This window comes from Coregonus clupeaformis, chromosome 1, assembly GCF_020615455.1.
Source record: "Coregonus clupeaformis isolate EN_2021a chromosome 1, ASM2061545v1, whole genome shotgun sequence".
NCBI classification, from domain to species: domain Eukaryota; kingdom Metazoa; phylum Chordata; class Actinopteri; order Salmoniformes; family Salmonidae; genus Coregonus; species Coregonus clupeaformis.
Window position 1 is genome coordinate 24327511 of NC_059192.1, and position 23477 is coordinate 24350987.

Below are 23477 nucleotides of genomic sequence, written 5' to 3' on the forward strand. Positions count from 1 at the left end.
CTCACCCAAGATTTGACGGTACATGGCCCCGTCCATCGTCCCTTTGATGCGGTGAAGTTGTCCTGTCCCCTTAGCAGAAAAACACCCCCAAAGCATAATGTTTCCACCTCCATGTTTGACGGTGGGGATGGTGTTCTTGGGGTCATAGGCAGCATTCCTCCTCCTCCAAACACGGCGAGTTGAGTTGATGCCAAAGAGCTCCATTTTGGTCTCATCTGACCACAACACTTTCACCCAGTTCTCCTCTGAAACATTCAGATGTTCATTGGCAAACTTCAGACGGGCATGTATATGTGCTTTCTTGAGCAGGGGGACCTTGCGGGCGCTGCAGGATTTCAGTCCTTCCCGGCGTAGTGTGTTACCAATTGTTTTCTTGGTGACTATGGTCCCAGCTGCCTTTAAAATCATTGACAATATCCTCCCGTGTAGTTTTGGGCTGATTCCTCACTGTTCTCATGATCATTGCACGAGGTGAGATCTTGCATGGAGCCCCAGACAGAGGGAGATTGACAGTTATTTTGTGTTTCTTCCATTTGCGAATAATCGCACCAACTGTTGTCACCTTCTCACCAAGCTGCTTGGCGATGGTCTTGTAGCCCATTCCAACCTTGTGTAGGTCTAAAATCTTGTCCCTGACATCCTTGGAGAGCTCTTTGGTCTTGGCCATGGTGGAGAGTTTGGAATCTGATTGATTGATTGCTTCTGTGGACAGGTGTCTTTTATACAGTTAACAAGCTGAGATTAGGAGCACTCCCTTTAAGAGTGTGCTCCTAATCTCAGCTCATTACCTGTATAAAAGACACCTGGGAGCCATAAATCTTTCTGATTGAGAGGGGGTCAAATACTTATTTCCCTCATTAAAATGCAAATCAATTTATAACATTTTTGACATGCGTTTTTCTGGATTTTTTTGTTGTTATTCTGTCTCTCACTGTTCAAATAAACCTACCATTAAAATTATAGACTGATAATTTCTTTGTCAGTGGGCAAACGTACAAAATCAGCAGGGGATCAAATACTTTTTTCCCTCACTGTATGTGTGTGTGTGACTGTTTGCATATGAGGGTGTTTGTGAGTAGCCTATTTACATGCGAGGAGGGTAAATGGCGACTTCCCAAATGTGCTCCTCTGCTCCTTGTCTCTTACCACATGTCTCCCCGAATTTAAAAGGAACAAAAGCAGACCCTTGTGGGATGCCTACCCTCTTACATTTACATTTTACATTTTAGTCATTTAGCAGACGCTCTTATCCAGAGCGACTTACAGTTAGTGAGTGCATACATTTTTCATACTGGCCCCCCGTATAGCAGCGCTCCCCTGTTCCACTGTTTCTCCCTCAGGTGCTGTTGCATCTATTCATAGCTCCAAAAAACACAGACCGCTCTCTCTCTGAACAACTGGCTACTCAATTAGCGTAAAAGAGAGAAAGAGGGAGCAAAAGAGGAAGGACAGCGTGAGAGTGAGACAGCGAGCGAAAAAAGAGAGAAATAGAGATCGCAGGACAGAGTGCGAGAGAGAGAGAGAGAGAGGCGGAGAGGAGGGAGAGAGAGAGAGAAACCCTTGCTTTTGAAACCGCAAACAATGCACAGAGCCTTTTTTCCTTCCTCTGACAGACAGATAGACAGATAGGCAGATAGACAGACGGTAAAGACAGAGGCAGAGGCAGAGAAGGCGCTGTGGCCTTGTTCTTCTTCGGCTGTTTGAAGATGAGCAGTACACAGAGGGTTGTTTGGCGGCAAGCTAAAAATAGCATGTTGTGAGATGCGTAGATAAATTAATGATTAGGTTTAGGGAGGCGTTCACACGGCATGCCTCGGAAGAACGGTAAGGTATCGAGCACAAAAAAACAATCTGCTGCTGGTAGGCCTACAGTACATATCAGCTTTCTTGTCTACTTCTTGTTTCTCACACTACTTAGTTCAACTGTCGTACACCCATCAAAACACAAAATATAAGTTTGTTTTGCTCCTTTGTTTGTAAACAATACAATTGTAAACCAACACTGTATGGCCTCAAAACATGGTTAAACTATCATTTTGATGACATGGATGGTCAGTCCTGGGCTGCGTTCAGTACGAAAAAACGTACTGGAACGTTAAATTAAACAGAAACAGTGTTGTACTGAACGACCAGTTGAAAAACGGGGAGGGGTTGGGTTGTGGAACGCTGTCAGCATGGCCGCTGCCCTTTAAATGCGTCACTCATTGCTTCAAGCCACACCACCAAACTGATCAAACGTACCTCAAAGTCTGTTCAAGAGCATACTAGAACGTTTTGGGGAAACATGTAGTTCCATACAAACCGTTCCGCAATGTAGCAAACATTCAATCGAACTGAATGCACCCCTTGTATCCATAGCTCTATCCATGAATTTGAGAGTGGGTACTTTTCTCCTGCCCCATCTCTCAGCTTTTTCCCAAAACAGCTTGGTTGCTTGCAACTGAGTTGCTTCTTGATTGCTTCCTGGAACACCCACAGCAACTAATAAGCAACTCATCTGCAACTTGATTGCATCCAGTTGCAAAAATGTCAACTTTGTGCAATTAGTTGCAAGCAACAGCCAATCAAAACTAATGCTTTTGTCACATGATCCATTTGAAGGTTCAGATCTCAGACCCAGTTGTCATGTCAACACAGCTGTCAGTGCTGCGGAAACCACGATGGTGGATAGAATCGTTAAATGTACATGGTTTGGCAGACAATAAATGTAATGTTCGAAGTGAACCTAAACCTTTCAACTGAAATTATTCACCATGAACTAGCTTAATTAGTTGCTAGCTTGGTTAGCTCATTGCTAGCTAGCTTGCTGTGTTGGTGTTTGCTATGTCATTTTGGCTAGCTAGCTAAATTGTACAGGCTGCATTGTGTTTATATCCATGCTGTTACAATAACCAAACGGTTGGAAAAACTAAGAATTTGTAAAACCATTATGTAATGCAGCAGATGACATGGGGTATAGAATTCTCAAACAATATGACAGAATCTGCTTCCATTTGATTGTCTGTTGCATGCAATTCTAATCGCGATTGAGTTGCTTTATGTAACAGCAAAATTGCTTGAGATGATGTCACTTGCAACCTGCAACTAAAATTGCGTGAAGTTTGCTTTGTGTAACTCCAGCCTTATTGTGCAAACTGCAGATTGCCCCTTTAAGTACACTCAACTTATTACACTGAGTTGACTAAATGTTTTATCCTAAAAGTACAGAGAACTAAGCCATAGTCCTGTCAGCAAATGTAAAACATTTCAGTACAGTGTACACAATACATTTAAGTTAGGACGCTTGTCAGTATTTACAGTGCACCAAGAAACTCTCACAGAAACAGAAAACATGGCAAAAAAATGCCAACAGTGGTGTTGTTTAGTAACACTGGAGCCGTATACGTATTTTAGGGGAGAGAATATTGTCATATTATGTATTATGCAAATGTATGTATTATACAAGAGCTAAGGGTGAAGATATCATTGCAATAGAAGTGAAAGAAATCAATGGCCACCCACTGTCTTAGTTTAATCGGTTTCTCTCAGGCCTCACTTTTAGCTTTGTGCGTAAACTGTCTGGCTTTTCTGGGGGTGGTAGGTATTTTTAGCCTATTTTAGCCTAACTAGCCAACATTCCACGTGCTTGCGTGGTTTGGTCTGAGTGTATGTCCAGTATGTGTGAAGAGGAGCTAGCTATATGTAGCATCTCTAAATCCTGCCTAAGCAGCTTTAGCAATTAACATGAGGTGTTAGATGTCTGTACATGTCGTCATTGGGCTAGCATGTCTATTCATTAGGGCTGGTAATTGCCAGGGCTCTCATGATTTTATATTATCACGATACTTAGGTGCCGATACGATAGGTACTGTGATTCTCACGACTCTCACTATTCTATATGTTTTGAGATTCGATACTGTGATTTTATTGCGATTCGATGTTCCAAACATATTGCTCACCATATGTCTGCTGCAGTGGGACAAGAGAGAGCCATGAGAAAACTAGTTTTGATCAGTCAGGGAAATAAAAGTGCTGAAAACAAATTGGTTCCCTATTTAAAAAGAAGATCGAAAACTATTTTATATTGGAGTTACTAACTAACTAGTGCAAAAATACCAACTAGTGCAAAAATAATATTGCGATGGTCAAACTGATACAATACGATATATAATCCAAAATAATATTTAGATATGTAACTGTAGCAATTTTTTCCCCCATCACTACTATTCATGTCCCCTTTCATTGTTAATTTGTACTTTGCACAGGAGTTGGCGTATAATGGTATCACAGCATTTGTTCATGGACGTTTCTCCTGTCATTATCAGGTATGTCATGTGTTTTGTTTTTTAAGATATTTTGACAATATTCTACTGACTGTTAGCTGCTTGCAAATGCACTGTCATTGAGAAAGTTGGCTAGCCTAGACCCATAGGCTATACTGTACATTTCTATTGTACTGTTATGTGAAACGAGATGATTGTGGGCGGCAGGTAGCTTAGTGGGTAAGAGCGTTGTGCCAGGAACTGAAAGTTCGCTGGTTCTAATCCCCGAGCCGACTAGGTGAAAAATCTGTCGATGTGCCCTTAAGCAAGGCACTTAACCCTAATTGCTCCTGTAAGTCGCTCTGGATAAGAGCGTCTGCTAAATGACTAAAATGTAAATGTAAATTGTTATATGGGCCCTTTCTACTGTACCCATATGGAAGAGAGGAGTTAACGTATAAGGGCATCACAGCATTTGTTTATAGAAGTTTGTCCTGTCATTATCAGAGAAAAAAAGATCAACACCAACCCTGATCCTATGGTTATATGTAAGCCAATCAAAACACAACTTAGAGGCAATCTACGGCGGTCACACTGAGGCTTTGTGAGACTGACGGTTGGGTTAAGAAATATTTTGTATGGACAACCTGACACTTTTACTTTCCCTAAATGCATATGTCACCAAACACTGTACGATCAAATACCTTGAAAATGTATTGTTTTAGAAGGGAGGTGATTTTACACACACACACACACACACACACACACATACACACACACACACACACACCTTAAGGTCTTTGGCTGTTTATGCTTTCCTGACGCACAAAAAACACATATTTAATAAGAATACTGTATCAGCATACATCATTAGTCACCGTTAGCTATACCAACCCTGGGCCATGAACTGATCATTTATAATACTCTGAATGATGATCCTTCTAATAGCCTTGATTGAGCTCCACAAAGTGCTGACCCAGAAAAGTCACATGGTTACTCTCTACCCTCTTAGATCACAACATCATCAGCTCTAGTGTCTTTAAAGTGATAGTTTCACCCAAATTAAAGTTTTTGGGACATAAAGTGCGAAAAATGCTTATATCAAGGATATTGACTTGACTTGTTTTTTGGACCAGCTAAACAAAATCAAAGGATGAATTGCTGTCTTACTATTACCTTGTCGATAGACTGCTAACAGGGTAAGAAAACCAATATGGCAGTTTGTAATTTGGGTGAACCATCCATTTGAATCAGATTCCATTATATGTTCTTAAAGCAGACTATTAATAGGTTATCTTGATAATGTTATGCTATGCAGATACATAGTTTACCTTGATCCAGAGCAAACTCTTTGCAATTACTCTCCCATATCTCAGAAAGGCCTTGATTTCTTAAATATTCCAAATATCATCAGGGGTGTGAGTGTGTGTGTGTGTGTACGTGTGTGTGTGTACGTGTGTGTACGTGTGTGTGCGTGTGTGTGCATGTGTGTGTGCGTGTGCATGTGGTAATCCTAAATGACATCAAGATTCATATATCAAGAATATAATTGCAACAGTAAAAGGTCATCAATGTTATCCCAATCTTCTCTTGTTCTCCAACTTTGACTTTTCTGGGTCAGCACTTTGTGGAGCTCAATCAAGGCTATTAGAAGGATCATCATTCAGAGTATTATAAATGATCAGTTCATGGCCCAGGGTTGGTATAGCTAACGGTTAGCGTTGCCTCCTCCTCCTTCATCCCTCTGTCTTCTCTTGTCGCTTTTCCATCTCTTGCTCTCTCTCTTTCTTTCTCTTTCTACCCTTGCTCTCTCTCTCTACATCTCTTTCTCTAACCTTGCTTTCTCTCTCTCTCCATCTGTTCTCTGTGCAGACAACATTTGTATTTAAAGGTCAGCAGGTCACTCAGTTTGGCAAGCTGTGTGTGTGTAAACAAACATGGACGCACATACTCTCACAAACACTTACCCAAACCAAAGTTAACACACAAATATATACAGTCATGCTCACACACACAGAAACACACACTCACACACACAGACAGACATGCACACACACACACACACACACACACACAAACACACACATGCAAACACACACACATTTGCTTTGATTGCTACTTCTGTAGTGTCTCTATAGTAGTATACATTGCTGTAAATTATGTAACCTTTACAATGTTTGTGGAGGCAGAGTCAGGAAACAAAAACACATAGATGACACGTCTCCCTCACTTCCTTGCTCTCTTCTTTCACTCTTCCTTCTCTTCTCTCTCTTACATCTCTCTCTAGTCTTTACTCTCCTCTCTCTGTCCTATCTCTCTATTTTTGTCCCTCTTGCTTCCTTGCTATCTTCTCTCTCTCTATCCCCCCATCTTGGCACGTGCACTGCCCCTGGCATGCTACCCTTCCCGGGGGTGGGGGGATGGCAATACAGATATGGATACTTATATCATGCCTATAAAGCATTTTTTTATTAAATTAAATTGTGAGAGAGAGAAGGTGGATTGGGAGAGGGAGGGGATGGAGATGGAGTGAGACATTCAAAGGAGAGGGGACATCAAATGTGGAAAAGTGTATAGAGAAGGAGACAAGAATGAAGCGAAGAGAAAACAGAGTGGGTGAGGAGAGAGTGCAGAGAAAATGTTCAAACGAAAGCGAACAGAGGGAGAGAGGGAAAGAGAGGAGTGCAACATTAAAGAGGAAGCGAAGGGAGAGACAGATGAAGCATGCGTGCAGGATAGAGATAGAGAGCACAGGAGGTTGGTGGCACCTTAATTGGGGAGGATGGGCTCTTGATAATGGCTGGAGCAGAATAAGTGGAATGGTATCAAACACATGGTTTCTATGTGTTTGATGCATTCCATTTGCGCCGTTCCAGCCATTATTATGAGCCATCCTCCCCTCAGCAGCCTCCACTGATAGAGAGAGCACAGTATCATAATTTCCCCCTCGTAAAAGTGCGTTCCCACTAGGCACACACTGGTTGAATCAACGTAGTTTCGACATCATTTAAATGAAATGACGTTGAACCAACGTGGAAAAGACGTTGAATTGACGTCTGTGCCCAGTGGGTTGTGTGTCAGTTGAAGAACTGATGGGGAGTTTTAATTCAACACCACCTCTTTATATCCAGTGTTTTCCCTATTGATTCATTTCCAAGATGAAGCACAAAGGCCCCCAAAATCAACATCTAGGGGCTCTTTAACAATTTTTGGGGCAAATGAAACCGATCAATGTAAAAGTGATTTAGGCAGAGTTCTATTTCCGAGCTGTAGGCAAAGGTTGCCCATCCCACCTATACAATGGTAGGGGAATCACTGCTCCATACCCCTTTGAATAGAACTCAAACCCCTTGAGTGGAATCACTATCAACCTCACCAATTAGTCTTACCTCCCCGTTAGACCCTCCCCCCAGCAGGGAGGTAGAGGGGGTAAAAAGGGCCAAAATCATTTGTTTCAGAGAACATAGCTGTCACCGCACCCCAAAGGAGGAGAGGGTCACTTAGCAGAGCGCTGAGGCCAGCAGTCCCACTTAAGACTATGACAAATTCTGAATTTGGAGTGGAGAGGGAGAGCGAGAGCGAGAGTGGAGAGAGAGGGAGAGAGAGAGAGAGAGAGAGAGAGAGAGAGAGAGAGAGAGAGAGAGAGAGAGAGAGAGAGAGAGAGAGAGAGAGAGAGAGAGAGAGAGAGACGCAATACGAGAAAGAGGGATGATTCGCTGAGACTCCTCTAACCGGTTGGAAATGGGCCCGTGGCTGCCGGCCGGGACTTTGGCTTGGCGGGAAGTGAAACATGGGACACCCTTTGTTTCCCCCATGTCTTGTTGAGCCAGCGACCCACTGAGTTATGACCCAGCTGGTGGCAAGACAAAGAAAACATCTGTTACCTGATTGAGTCATAAATTCTCAGGTGACGGTCGAGGACGAGTCCGCCCTCCCTGGTCGAAATGTAGCGTAGCTCATCCCTTTTAACCCTTGTGTGTGTATGCTATGTGACTGGTGTGTGTGTGTCCATGATCAATCAAAAAAGGTACATTACGCAAAGATACTTTTGGTTGAATTAATTGGGGCCCATGGGAAAGCGGATGTCCAAAAACATCTTTAATACTAACATTTTGTTTAACAAACACTTTTTGAGGGAAGTCTCAGTTTGTATATAGCTCATTGACAACCTAATGCTGGGTGTGACCCTGGGTGTGACCCACTGAGCTAAAGCCTACGCAAGTATTCAAGTATAAAACAATGTTACTCATCACACAAGTGGGATTCAGCAAACCACTCCATCCATACAACTTCCAGTACATGAGGTGCCTGTCTAGAGTTCTGGAGAGTAATGGGAGCTGGTGCTCACATGTGCCCAGGCACAAAGTTCCTCCACTAGGCTAACAACAGAATCTCAGGGAACCATTCCCAGACTGTCTCTGGAGCTCTGTCCCTGTCAGTGCACATTCCATCACACACACACACACACACACACACACACACACACATTCTAACACAACATACAGTTGAAGTCGGAAGTGTACATACACTTAGGCTGGAGTCAATAAAACTCGTTTTTCAACCACTCCACAAATGTCTTGTTAACAAACTATAGTTTTGGCAAGTCGGTTAGGACATCTACTTTGTGCATGACACAAGTAATTTTCCCAACAACTGTTTAGAGACAGATTATTTCACTTATAATTCACTATATCACAATTCCAGTGGGTCAGAAGTTTACATACACTAAGTTGACTGTGCCTTTAAACAGCTCGGAAAATTCCAGAAAATGATGTCATGGCTTTAGAAGATTCTGATAGGCTAATTGACATCATTTGAGTCAATTGGAGGTGTACATGTGGATGTATTTCAAGGCCTATCTTCAAACTCAGTGCCTCTTTGCTTGACATCATGGGAAAATCAAAAGAAATCAGCCAAGACCTGGTTCATCCTTGGGAGCAATTTCCAAACGCCTGAAGGTACCACGTTCATCTGTACAAACAATAGTACGCAAGTATAAACACCATGGGACCACGCAGCCGTCATACCGCTCAGGAAGGAGACGCGTTCTGTCTCCTAGAGATGAACGTACTTTGGTGCGAAAAGTGCAAATCAATCCCAGAACAACAGCAAAGGACCTTGTGAAGATGCTGGAGGAAACAGGTACAAAAGTATCTATATCCACAGTAAAAAGAGTCCTATATCGACATAAACTGAAAAGCCGCTCAGCAAGGAAGAAGCCACTGCTCCAAAACCGCCATAGAAAAGCCAGACTACGGTTTGCATCTGCACATGGGGACAAAGATCATACTTTTTGGAGAAATGTCCTCTGGTCTGATGAAACAAAAATAGAACTGTTTGGCCATAATAACCATTGTTACGGTTGGAGGAAAAAGGGGTACGCTTGCAAGCCGAAGAACACCATCCCAACCGTGAAGCACGGGGGTGGCAGCATCATGCTGTGGTGGTACTTTGCTGCAGGAGGGACTGGTGCACTTCACAAAATAGATGGCATCATGAGGAAGGAAAATTATGTGGATATATTGAAGCAACATCTCAAGACATCAGTCAGGAAGTTAAAGCTTGGTCACAAATGGGTCTTCCAAATGGACAATGACTCCAAGAATACTTCCAAAGTTGTGGCAAAATGGCTTAAGGACAACAAAGTCAAGGTATTGGAGTGGCCATCACTATGCCCTGACCTCAATCCTATAGAAAATGTGTGGGCAGAACTGAAAAAGCGTGTGCGAGCAAGGAGGCCTACAAACCTGACTCAGTTACTGTAACGATCCCGGCAGTCTGAGTCGGGTCCGGTCTGTGGACTAGTTGTTATGTTCGTGATCTCCAGTTTCCCGAGGGTTCTGGAACGCTCCGGGGAGCTCTCTTGATTTCCGCACCTGCATCCCATCAGCAATCTGCACACCTGGTCCTGATCATCACCCTTCTTAGGCTCTGGCCTAACATCCATTCCCTGCCGGATCGTTAGCCATGAACAGTAGGTTTACCAGAGTATCAGTCTTAGAGCCTAGCGTTAGTTTTGTTGTTTTTGCACCTTGTTGGTTTGTTGCTTACTTACCCCCGTTTTGTTCCATCTGCAGTCACCCGTCCGGAACGCGTCATCCAACCTCTGCCTGGTTGGCGGCTGCCGACCAGGATGGGATCAACCACTGCACCCCCAACAACTAATCAACGCCGCCCGCTCTGTTTCCTGGATTATTCAGCATCACTCTTGAACTTGTAAATAAACACTCACCTTCGTTTCAACTTACCTTGTCCTGGTCTGCTTCTGGGTTCTGGCTTAGCAACTCGTGACAGAACGATCCGGCCAGTAATGAACCCAGCGGACCTGGACTCTGTTCGCCATGCCATTACCCAGCAGGAGAAGATGTTGGGCCATCATAGCACGGTACTACAGGAGATCGCGTTGTCAGTTCGGAACCTTTCTACCGGTCTGACGGAGGTCCAGAACCAACGCAAGTGTCCGGTGGAAGATCCACTACCGGTTTCACCCATCTCGCCTGCCGCTTCTGAAGCTGTGTCCTTCCGTGAGCCCAAGGTTCCGACACCGGATAAATATGAGGGGAGCTGGGAAGATGCCGTTCCTTCCTTATGCAGTGTGGATTAGTGTTCGACCTACAGCCCTACTCTTATGCTCACAGACAAGGCTAGGATAGCCTTTGTGATTGAGTTGCTGCGTGGTCGAGCGCTGGAGTGGGCTTCAGCCGTTTGGGAACGACAGGATCCCTGCATGGCTTCATACCAGGGGTTCACGGCCGAGATGAGGAAGCTCTTCGACCATTCCGTCCGAGGGAGGGACGCAGCTAGGCGCCTGTTTTCGCTTCGCCAAGGAACTGCGTAGCGTGGCCGACTTCGTGATCGAGTTCAAGACGTTGGCTGTGGAGAGTGGGTGGAATGAGGAGGCTCTGCAAGCGGCCTTTTACCAGGGTCTGTCGGAGCAGCTCAAGGATGAGTTGATCTCCTATCCGAGTCTAGTGACCTGGACAGCTTGGTAGCCTTGTCTATTCGGGTGGATAATCGAGTCCGAGAGCGAAGGAGGGGAGAAGCAATGGGCTCCGTCCAACCGATCAGCTTCTCAGGTTCCAGTCGGGTCGTCAAAACTGCGCGGCTCGCTAAAGTTGGGAGGACTTTTAGCGAGCCAGTTTCGACCTCTCAATACCTCTGTCAGACCCCGTTTCCCGGCTACCCTTATGAACAGGAATCAGAGCTTAGCGATTAACGCTTTTATCGATTCAGGTGCCGGTGGAAGCTTTCTAGATGCCGAGTTGGTGGAACAGCTGGGGCTTTCCAAGGAGCAATTGCCGGAAGCCATTGAAGCTACCACTCTGGACGGCAGTAGTCTGGCACGTATCACGATGAGGACTGAACCGGTTAAGATGCGGTTGTCGGGGAATCATTCTGAGATGATTTCATTCTTCATTCTGCCGTCTTCCCAGGTTCCTCTGGTCCTTGGATACCCCTGGCTGAAGGAACACAATCCCGTTCGATTGGGTGACGGGCAAGGTAACGAGTTGGAGCCTTGATTGTCATGCTAACTGTCTCAAGACTGCCTGCCCCCATTCGGTTCCCAGTCAGGTGATTGAGGCTAAACCCCCAGATTTGTCCCTGGTTCCCGAGACATATCACGATTTGGGGGAAGTTTTCAGTAAGCAGAAGGCTCTGTCACTCCCTCCCCCACCGACCATATGATTGTGCCATCAACCTGTTCCCTGGAGCTGTCTACCCCAAGGGGAAGGTTATACAGTATCTCCCGACCTGAACGTGAGGCTTTGGAGACCTACATCAAGGAGTCCCTAGCTGCTGGTCTCGTTCGTTCTCGTCATCACCCCTGGGGGCAGGATTCTTCTTTGTGGGTAAGAAGGATGGCTCTCTTCGACCATGTATTGATTATCGGGGTTGAATGACATCACGGTCAAGAACAAGTATCCCTGCCCTTGATGAGTTCTGCCTTCGACTCCTTACAGGGTGCTACGGTGTTCACCAAGCTAGACCTACGCACGCGTATCACATGGTCCGGATCAGAGAGGGGGACGAGTGGTTGCGGGTTTCAATACACCGATGGGTCACTTCGCGAGTATCAGGTGATGCCGTTTGGACTGACCAATGCTCCAGCGGTATTCCAGAGTATGGTGAACGACGTCCTGAGAGATATGATCGGTCTCTTTGTGTTTGTTTACCTGGATGACATTCTGATCTTCTCGAAGGAACCTTCCGACCACGTCCAGCATGTCCGGCAGGTTCTGCAGCGATTGTTGGAGAATTGCCTGTTCGTGAAGGCCGAGAAGTGCGAGTTTCACGCCCACACGACATCCTTTCTCGGGTACATCATCTCCAGGGGAGAGATTAGGATGGACCAGGAGAAGGTTAGAGCGGTTCTGGAATGGGCCCAGCCGGTACGAGATTGCAGCTCCAGAGATTTTTGGGGTTTGCGAATTTCTACCGCAGATTCATCCGGGATTACAGCCGTGTGGCCGCTCCGTTAACTGCCTTGACTTCCAGTATCAGGACCTTCAAGTGGAATCCGGAGGCGAGATCGGCGTTTCTGGATTTGAAGAGGCGATTCACCAACGCCCGATTCTCTCTCAACCGGACACGGCCCGTCAGTTTGTCGTTGAAGTGGAACGCGTCTGATGTGGGAGTTGGCGCCATCCTGTCGCAGCGATGCTCCACGGACAGTAAACTCCATCCCTGCGCCTACTACTCGTCGCCTTTCGCCTGCGGAGAGGAATTACGATGTGGGTAACCGGGAGCTTCTCGCGGTGAAACTTGCCTTGGAGGATGGCGCCACTGGTTGGAGGGGGCGGAGCAACCGTTTATTGTCTGGACTGACCACAAGAATCTTGCTTACGTGCAATCGGCTAAACGTCTCAACTCCCGTCAGGCCAGGTGGGCGTTGTTTTTTCGGACGATTCAAGTTTTCCCTGACGTTCCGACCTGGATCTAAGAACGGCAAGGCGGACGCCTTGTCCCGGATGTTCTCCAAGACGGAGGAGAGTGGGTCCAAGACCGAGACAATTCTCCCCGGAACTGCGTCGTAGGAGCAGTTATGTGGAAGATTGAGGAGGAGGTGCTGGCGGCCCTTCGGACTCAGCCCGGTCCCGGTAACGGTCCACCCGGTCGGTTGTTTGTGCCTGAGTCGGTTCGTCCTGCTGTCCTCAAATGGTCCCACGCCAGCAAGATGGCTTGTCACCCTGGCGTGGCTCGGACAATGGCGTTTCTTCGCAGACGTTTTGGTGGCCTGCCATGGCCGAGGATACTCGGGGGTTATGTTGCTGCCTGTCCAGTGTGTGCGCAGAATAAGAGTACCAATCGGCCCAGCTCTGGACTACTTCACCCCCTTCCTATTCCCCGGCGACCATGGTCGCATCTGGCCCCTGGACTTTGTCACTGGGTTGCCCGCTTCTGAGGGGAACACGGTCGTTCTGACTATCGTGGACAGATTCAGCAAGTTCGCCCACTTTGTGCCTATTGCCAAGCTTCCCTCTGCCTCGGAGACGTCCGAGATCCTGGTTAGGGGAGGTTTTCAGGGTCCACGGGTTGCCCAGTGATATCGTTTCCGACCGTGGCCCTCAGTTTACCTCTGCTGTCTGGAAGTCCTTCTGTTTGGCCATTGGAGCTACAGTCAGTCTCACATCTGGTTTTCACCCCCAATCTAATGGTCAGGCGGGAGAGAGCCAACCAGAAGATGGAATCCACGCTACGCTGTCTGGCCTCTTCCAACCCCACCTCCTGGGTCTCTCAGTTGCCTTGGGTTGAGTATGCCCACAATACTCTCCCCTACATCTGCCACTGGGATGTCTCCCTTCCAGTGCCTGTATGGCTACCAACCTCCCTTGTTCCCTTCTCAGGAGAAGGAGCTCTCAGTGCCTTCTGTTGCAGGTCCATATTCGTCGTTGCCACCGGACCTGGCATCGGGCCAAAAAGCACTCCTTAGAGTTTCGGACCGGTATCAGCTCCAGGCGAATGTCGCCGGATCCCGCTCCCACCTACACCATCGGAGATAGGGTCTGGTTGGCCAAGCACGGGATCTTCCTTTACGGACTGAGTCTAGGAAGTTGTTACCGAAGTTCATTGGTCCGTTTGTGGTGGAGAAGGTGATCAATCCGGTGGCAGTTCGACTCAAACTCCCGAGGACGCTCAGAGTCCATCCCACCTTTCATGTCTCCTGCCTCAAGCCTGTTTTCCTCAGTCCTCTGTTGCCTCCTCCGCCTCCTCCTCCTCCTCCTCGGATGATCGGAGGTGGTCCTGCCTATACGGTGCGTCGCATCATGGATTCCAGACGGCGGGGCCGGGGTTTCCAGTATCTCGTGGACTGGGAGGGGTATGGTCCTGAAGAGAGGAGTTGGATTCGCGCGGCGACAGGTCCTAGATGCTGACCTCATCAGTGACTTCTACCGCCTCCATCCTGGCGCTCCGGGAGTCCGCCCGGTGGCGTTCGTCGGAGGGGGTACTGTAACGATCCCGGCAGTCTGAGTCGGGTCCGGTCTGTGGACTAGTTGTTATGTTCGTGATCTCCAGTTTCCCGAGGGTTCTGGAACGCTCGGGGAGCTCTCTTGATTTCCGCACCTGCATCCCATCAGCAATCTGCACACCTGGTCCTGATCATCACCCTTCTTAGGCTCTGGCCTAACATCCATTCCCTGCCGGATCGTTAGCCATGAACAGTAGGTTTACCAGAGTATCAGTCTTAGAGCCTAGCGTTAGTTTTGTTGTTTTTGCACCTTGTTGGTTTGTTGCTTACTTACCCCCGTTTTGTTCCATCTGCAGTCACCCGTCCGGAACCGTCATCCAACCTCTGCCTGGTGGTCGGCGGCTGCCGACCCAGGATGGGATCAACCACTGCACCCCCAACAACTAATCAACGCCGCCCGCTCTGTTTCCTGGATTATTCAGCATCACTCTTGAACTTGTAAATAAACACTCACCTTCGTTTCAACTTACCTTGTCCTGGTCTGCTTCTGGGTTCTGGCTTAGCAACTCGTGACAGTTACACCAGCTCTGTCAGGAGGAATGGGCCAAAATTCACCCAACTTATTGTGGGAAGCTTGTGGAAGGCTACCCGAAACGTTTGACCCAAGTTAAAGAATTTAAAGGCAATGCTACAAAATACTAATTGATTGTATGTAAACTTCTGACCCACTGGGAATGTGATGAAAGAAATAAAAGCTCTCTACTATTATTCTGACATTTCACATTCTTAAAATAAAGTGGTGATCCTAACTGACCTAAGACAGGGAATTTTTACTAGGATTAAACATCAGGAATTGTGAAAAACTGAGTTTAAATGTATTTGGCTAAGGTGTATGTAAACTCCCGACTTCAACTGTACACACATACACTGAGTGTACACAACATTAGGAATACCTTCCTAATATTGAGTTGCACCCCCTTTAGCCCTCAGAACAGCCTAAATTCGTCGGGGCATGGACTCTACAAGGTGTTGAAAGCGTTCCACAGGGATTCTGGCCCACGTTAACTCCAATGCTTCCTACAGTTGTGTCAAGTTAAATAAATTCAAATGTTATTTGTCACATGCGCCTTACCGTGAAATGCTTACTTCTTAACCAACAATGCAATTTTAAGGAAATAGAGTTAAGAAAATATTTGCTAAGTAAACTAAAGTAAGAAAATAAAAAGGTTACACAATAAAATAACAATAATGAGGCTATATACAGGGGGTACCGGTACCGAGTCAATGTGCGGGGGTACAGGTTAGTTGAGGTAATTTGTCCATGTAAGTAGGGGTAAAGTGATTATGCATAGATTATAAACAGCAAGTAGCAGCAGGGTAAAAACAAGGGGTGGCCATTTGATTAATTGTTCAGGAGTCTTATGGCTTAGGGGTAGAAGATGTTAAGGAGCCTTTTGTACCTAGACTTGGCGCTCCGGTACCGCTTGCCGTGCGGTAGCAGAGAGAACAGTCTATAACTTGGGTGACTGGAGTCTTTGACAATTTTCTGGGCCTTCCTCTGACACCGCCTAGTATATACGTCATGGATGGCAGGAAGTTTGGCCCCAGTGAGGTACTTGGCCGTACGCACTACCCTCTGTAGCGCCTTACGGTCGGATGCCGAGCAGTTGCCATACCAGGCGGTGATGCAACCGGTCAGGATGCTATCGATGGTGCAGCTGTAGAACATTTTGAGGATCTGGGGACCCATGCCAAATCTTTTCAGTCTCCTGAGGGTGAAAAGGCGTTGTGGTGCCTTCTTCACAACTTTCTTGGTGTGTTTGGCCCATGATCGTTTGTTGGTGATGTGGACACCAAGGAACTTGAAGCTCCCAACCCGCTCCACTCCAGCCCCGTCGATGTGAATGGAGGTGTGTTCGGCCCTCCTTTTTATGTACTCCACGATCATCTCATTTGTCTTGCTCACATTGAGGGAGAGGTTGTTGTCCTGGCACCACACTGCCAGGTCTCTGACCTCCTCCCTATTGGCTGTCTCATCGTTGTCGGTGATCAGGCCTACCACCATTGTGTCGTCAGCAAACTTAATGATGGTGTTGGGGTCGCGCTTGCCATGCAGTCATGGGTGAACAGGGAGTACAGGAGGGGACTAAGCATGCACCCCTGAGGGGCCCCCGTGTTGAGGATCAGTGTGGCAGATGTGTTGTTGCCTAACCTTACCACCTGGGGGCGGCCCGTCAGGAAGTCCAGGATCCAGTTGCAGAGGGAGGTGTTTAGTCCCAGGGTCCTTAGCTTAGTGATGAGCTTTATGGGCACTATGGTGTTGAACGCTGAGCTGTAGTCAATGAACACCATTCTCACATAGGTGTTTCTTTGTCCAGGTGGGAAAGGGCAGTGTGGAGTGTGATTGAGATTGTGTCATCTGTGGATCTGTTGGGGCGGTATGCGAATTGGAGTGGGTTTAGGCTTTCCGGGATGATGGTGTTGATGTGAGCCATGACCAGCCTTTCAATGCACTTCATGGCTACCGACGTGAGTGCTACAGGGCGGTAGTCATTTAGGCAGGTTACCTTTGCTTTCTTGGGCACAGGGACTATGGTGGTCTGCTTGAAACATGTAGGTATTACAGACTCGGTCAGGGAGAGGTTGAAAATGTCAGTGAAGACACTTGCCAGTACATGTCCTGGTAATCTGTCTGGCCCCACGGCCTTGTGAATGTTGACCTGTTTAAAGGTCTTGCTCACATTGGCTACGGAGAGCGTGATCACACAGTCCTCCGGAACAGCTGGTGCTCTCATGCATGCTTCAGTGTTGCTTGCCTCGAAGCGAGCATAAAAGGCATTTATCCCGTCTGGTAGGCTCGCGTAACTTGGCAGCTCGCGGCTGGGTTTCCCTTGTAGTCCGTAATAGTTTGCAAGCCCGGCCACATCCGACGAGCATCAGAGCCGGTGTAGTAGGATTCAATCTTAGTCCTGTATTGACGCATTGCCTGTTTGATGGTTCGTCTGAGGGCATAGTGGGATTTCTTATAAGCATCCGGATTAGTGTCCCGCTCCTTGAAAGCGGCAGCTCAAGCCTTTAGCTCGGTGTGGATGTTGCCTATAATCCATGGCTTCTGGTTGGGATATGTACATACGGTCACTGTGGGGACGACGTCATTGGTGCACTTATTGATGAAGCCGGTGACTGAGGTGGTATACTCCTCAATGTCATTGGATGAATCCCGGAATATATTCCAGTCTGTGCTAGCAAAACAGTCCTGTAGCGTAGCAGGCGCGTCATCTGACCACTTCCATATTGAGTGAGTCACTGGTACTTCCTGCTTTAGTTTTTGCTTGTAAGCAGGAATCAGGAGGATAGAATTATGGTCAGATTTGCCAAATTGAACATGTGACATGCTGGTAGAAATTAGGTAAAACGGATTTAAGTTTGCTTGCATTAAAGTCCCCAGCCACTAGGAGCGCCACTTCTGGATGAAAATTTTTATGGCCTTATACAGCTCGTTGAGTGCGTTCTTAGTGCCAGCGTCGGTTTGTATTGGTAAATAGACGACTACGAAAATATAGATGAAAACTCTCTTGGTAGATTGTGTGGTGCACAGCTTATCATGAGGTACTCTGCCTTAGGCGAGCAATACCTCGAGACTACCTTAATATTAGACATCGCACACCAGTTGTTATTGACAAATAGATGTCCTTTGGGTGGTGGACCATTCTTGATACACAAGAGAAACTGTTGAGCGTGAAAAATCCCAGCAGCATTACAGTTCTTGACACACTCAAACCGGTGCGCCTGGCACCAACTACCATGCCCCGTTCAAAGGCACTTAAATATTTTGTCTTGCCCACACAACCTCTAAATGGCACACATACACAATCCATCTCTCAATTGTCTCAAGGCTTAAAATCCTTATTTAACCTGTCTCCTCCCCTTCATCTACACTGCTTGAAGTGGATTTAATAAGTGACATCAATAAATAGCTTTCACCTGGATTCAACTCATCAGTCTATGTCATGGAAAGTTCCTAATGTTTTGTACACTCAGTGTACATACAGAAACAGACAAACAACACTCACACACATACACACACATACACACACCACACAGGCATCGAGGCATTCAGTTACTGTTCGATTGAACGTTAGAATGCGCAAAACAAGTAACCTAAGCGACTTTGAGCGTGGAATGATCGTCGGCGCCAGGCGCGTCGGATCCAATATCTCAGAAATGGTCGCCCTCCTGGGCTTTTCACGCACGACAGTGTCTAGGGTTTACCGTGAATGGTGCGGCAAACAAAAAACATCCAGTCTGTGGGAATCCTGTGGGCGAAAACAGCTTGTTGATGACAGAATTCGGAGGAAAATGGCAAGAATCATGCACGCTAACGGGCGGGCCACAGACAGACAAATAACGGCGCAGTAGAACAGTGGTGTGCAGAATGGCACAGCAGACGACCACACCGGGTTCCACTCCTATCAGCTAAAAACAAGAAGAAGCGGCTCTAGTGGGGGGCGCATTCACCAATACTAGACAATTGAGGAATGAAAAAACATTGCCTGGTCCGACGAATGCTGTTGCGTCATGCTGATGGCAGAGTCAGCATTTGGCGTAAGCAGCATGAGTCCATGGACCCATCCTGCCTGGTGTCAATGGTACAGGCTCATGGCGGTGGTGTACTGGTGTGGGGAATGTATTCCTGGCACACGTTAGGTCCCTTGATACCAATTGAGCAACACGTTTTAGAATCCATGACCAGAAGAATTCAGGCGGTTCTGGAGGCAAAGGGGGGTCCAACCCGATACTAGATGGGCGTACGAAATAACATTTTGTAATACGTTTTAATATGTCTATGCATTTTGGGATAACAAAAACAATGCTGCTTTATAAATAAAATGTATAATTTGGATCTTGTAGATTTCATCTGGTGACATGCAGGTTCATCCCTCCTTAAGCTATAGTCTTTTCTAAACAACTCTCTGACTTCCGACTTCAGTGTGTTCAACACAACTGGGAACTCGGAAAAAAACGAGCTCTGACTGGTAAAAATTATTTTTGAACAGTCATCCAACTCGGAATTGCAAGTCGGGAACTTCGACCTCTTTCTAGAGCTCCACCTTTCCGACATGATGTCATGATTTTACCTCGTTTTTTCCCCGAGTTCCCAGTTGTCTTGAAAGCACCATAACACTGTAATTTAAGGCTAGCTGTCACTTTCGATACATACTGTCACTTTTGCCGCATGTGGTGTCACATCCCAGTTTTTCTCAATCAAAAACAAATATAAATGCCTTGCATATAAAGGGAAAATGTAGTCTAAAAATTGATAGGTATGGCTATAAGTCCTCATCATTCGATTCAGACCATTAAAATACATTGCATTTAAACTAATATCGTTTTGGCAATAAAAACAAAACAGTGTTAAATTGAGACAACAACAAATATTCAGGCAACTGGAATCAAAGTCTTTGCGTGCGCACCTGCAAGGCTTCAAAGTAAAGTCGAATGTCTTACCTTTGATTCGGGCTGAATAGGCACAGTGCTCGGGCAACGATGGAGGTCCCGGTGTTGCGGTTCATTCTCCTTCTCGCTGTTTTCCGTCATATTTTGGCAGACAAACAGCAGCTTTTACAGTATACTGCCAAAATTGGATAACGTGGTTAAATTCGCTCTAGTGAAATACGACAAACGTCTAACGCGACCGTTATTTGTAGGCTATCCACTTGAAAGCATAAGTAGGCTATGTAGGCTGATACTTTTCACTTTTTCACAAGTCAAATCGAAGTCATTTACTCGATAACATTCCAGTGGATATGGTATCTTGATGCGCAAGGCCACTCCGTCGCAAAAACAATATCCTCTCTCTTCCAAATAAAAAATCCTCGTATCACGTTAGGCTACTTTAAAACAATTGTAAATATCCAGTAGCCAGAGCGTATAACATATAGCCTTGTTTTTATCCGTGTATCTATTGATGAGCACTGTCCACCGTTTCTCTCTGCTTCTGCCACACGCGCCTTTACTAAAACTTTGATTTAGTGACAAGGTTGGCTCAACCTGATTGGCCTAACCTCCTTACACTATGCAAATGTTTGTGTAGTACCACGTCAGGACTGGCTGGGAGTTGATGACGTTAGTAGACCTGGGCGGTGCCAGGGCGCAGGTGTACCTCTGAAGATATTGGTGGCAGATGCAACCAGTCGTAGGGAGGCTAGGTGTCGTAGGGAGGCAAGGTGGAACGTTGTGTTTCAGCACCATATGCCTGGACAGGGCCTGACTCTTTCCTCACGGTTCAGAACCATATTATAGCTGGACAGCGCTCAGTCCAATGTAAGTCTTGAAGGCACCCAGTCTCATGTTTCAGCACCATTGGTCTGGACAGCGCCTGGTCCTTTCTCCATGTTTCAAAACCATACTTTTGACAGCACTCAGACCCTATGTTTCAGCACAAAAGGCCTGAACAGTGCCGGTACCTGTTTCAGCACCATATGCCATGGACAGAGCCTGATCCTTAGAATAGCCAAATCACTTTTAAAAGGGGGTGAAACACAAATTTTTTATTTAAACATCAAATATACTTTCTCATAGTCAACTTTACCTAGTCAATCTACTGTAAGAATCACAGGTGTTGTTAAAAAGCAGTACTTCTTACTTGCAAACGCAAGCATCCCCTCCTCTTCGAGTTTTTAAATATGCACCCACCCCATGACCCCCCTCATCGAGTTTTTAAATATGCACCCACCCCATGACGCTGAGCTAAGTATAGAAGCTATTGAATTGAACAAGGAAGATAGAGAGCCATATAATATTATTCACTCATAACACTGCAATGCTGAAAACTCAGATGGTACAGGCAATGGCTACATAACCACAACAATTCCTCATTTATCTAAAACACAGATAATAGCTGATCACTTTTATGATAATGTCCTTGAAGTTGTAATTGGCACCGCAGTTCATGCATATGTATTCATTACTCATTCCCATGGGTTCTTAGTCACGTCTTGCATATTCTGTTACAGGACTAAAAACAGTATCACAGGGGAAAATATTAGGCTATAATACATGATCAAAGGTTGGTTGATTGTTTCGCTACCTAGCTTGCATTTCCACATTACATTCCAGAGGCACATTGAGGCCTAGCTTTTGAGTGGCATAGTATAACTTAATTGTGTGTGTTATACAAAATACATATAAAGTGTATTAGCCACTCTGTAACCTAAGCTTCATACAGGGCATTTATGTTTGCCGTGATCATGTAGGCTGCATCTCAAATGGCACCCTGTTCCCATAGGGCTCTGGTGAAAAGAAAGTCCACTATATAGGGAATAGTGTGCCATTTGGGCCAGCGACGGAAAGTATTCAGACCCCTTGACTTTTTCCACATTTTGTTAGGTTACAGCCTTATTCTAAAATGTATTAAATTGTTTTCCCCCTCATCAATCTGCACACAATACCCCATAATGACAAAGCAAAAACAGGATTTTATAAATGTTTGCTAATTTATTTAAAATAAAAACATATTTACCCTTTACTCAGTACTATGTTGAAGCACCTTTGGCAGCGATTACAGCCTCGAGTCTTCTTGGGGAGTTTCTCCCATTCTTCTCTGCAGATCCTCACAAGCTCTGTCAGGTTGGATGGGGAGCGTTGCTGCACAGCTATTTTCAGGTCTCTCCAGAGATGTTTGATCGGGTTCAAGTCCGGGCTCCGGCTGGTGGAGTGCTACAGAGATGGCTGTCCTTCTGGAAGGTTCTCCCATCTCCACAGAGGAACTCTAGAGCTCTGTCAGGGTGACCATTGGGTTATTGTTCACCTCCCTGACTAAGGCCCTTCTCCCCTGATTGGTCAGTTTGGCCGGGCGGACAGCTCTAGGAAGAGTCTTGGTGGTTCCAAATGTCACACCCTGGCTCGGGGACTCTATATGTTGAGCCAGGGTGTGTGCATTCTATGTGTTCGTTTTCTATGTTGGGTAGTCTAGTTGTTCTGTTTCTATGTTTGCCTGTATGACTCCCAATCAGAGGCAGCGAGTGTCAGCTGTCGGCTGGTTGTCTCTGATTGGGAGCCATATTTAATCTGTATGTTTTCCTTTGGGTGTTGTGGGTTTTTGTTCCGTGTCGGTATGTTAACCGTTGGACTTCACGAGTCGTGTTTTGTTTGTTTGTTAGTACTTTATTGAATAAAGTCATGTTTCTTTCACACGCTGCGCCTTGGTCTACTTCGCTACTAGACGATCGTGACAGAAAAACCCACCATACAAAGACCAAGCAGCGTGTCCAGGAACACACGCAGGAGGTGACGCTGGTGGATGTCCTCCTCGGTTGGGGGCAGATTACCGAGGAGGAGGCCGTCCGGTACCGGAGGGCGATGAAGGGGGAGACCCAGGCAGGAGTGGAGAAGCGGCGTCAACCGGGCCGTGGTCGGAAAGGCGAGAGGCACCCCCAATAATTTTTTTAGGGGGCACACGGCATGGGCGACTGGGCAGCAGGAGGCTGCCACAGGGCGAATCGGGAGATTAAGAGAGGAGGCCACCGGCTTTTGGGGGCCAGAAGGCAGGTTGGCGGAGCCTGGATGGAGAGCAGAGCCAACTCCCGTACTCAGGCATGGCAGCATGAGACTGGGCAGGTTCCGCGGTATGCGGAGATGCGCACTGTGCCGCGAGTGGTCCGGCATAGTCCGGTACGTCCTGTGCGAGCACCCCGCACGTGTTGTGCGAAGGTGGGCATGCAGCCAGGACGGAGTGTGCCGGCTCAGCGCTCGCGGCCTCCAGTGCCTCTCCTCGGTCCCGGATATCCTGCGCCAGTGTCACGTGCTGTTATGCCAGTACGGGTACA

The 23477-nt window shown here is 46.6% G+C and overlaps 1 protein-coding gene across 1 annotated transcript in view; it reads right to left on the reverse strand.

Moving 5' to 3' along the window:
• The window catches only part of LOC121558151 (SH3 and cysteine-rich domain-containing protein 2), a 45175-nt gene extending 24527 nt beyond the window's left edge, over nt 1–20648 (reverse strand). Inside the window, exon 1 of the mRNA XM_041871663.1 lies at nt 20158–20648. Coding sequence (XP_041727597.1) covers nt 20158–20247 — 90 coding nt within the window. The 5' untranslated portion in view covers nt 20248–20648. The remainder of the gene's footprint in view (nt 1–20157) is intronic.
• Between the last annotated feature and the right edge of the window lie 2829 nt (nt 20649–23477).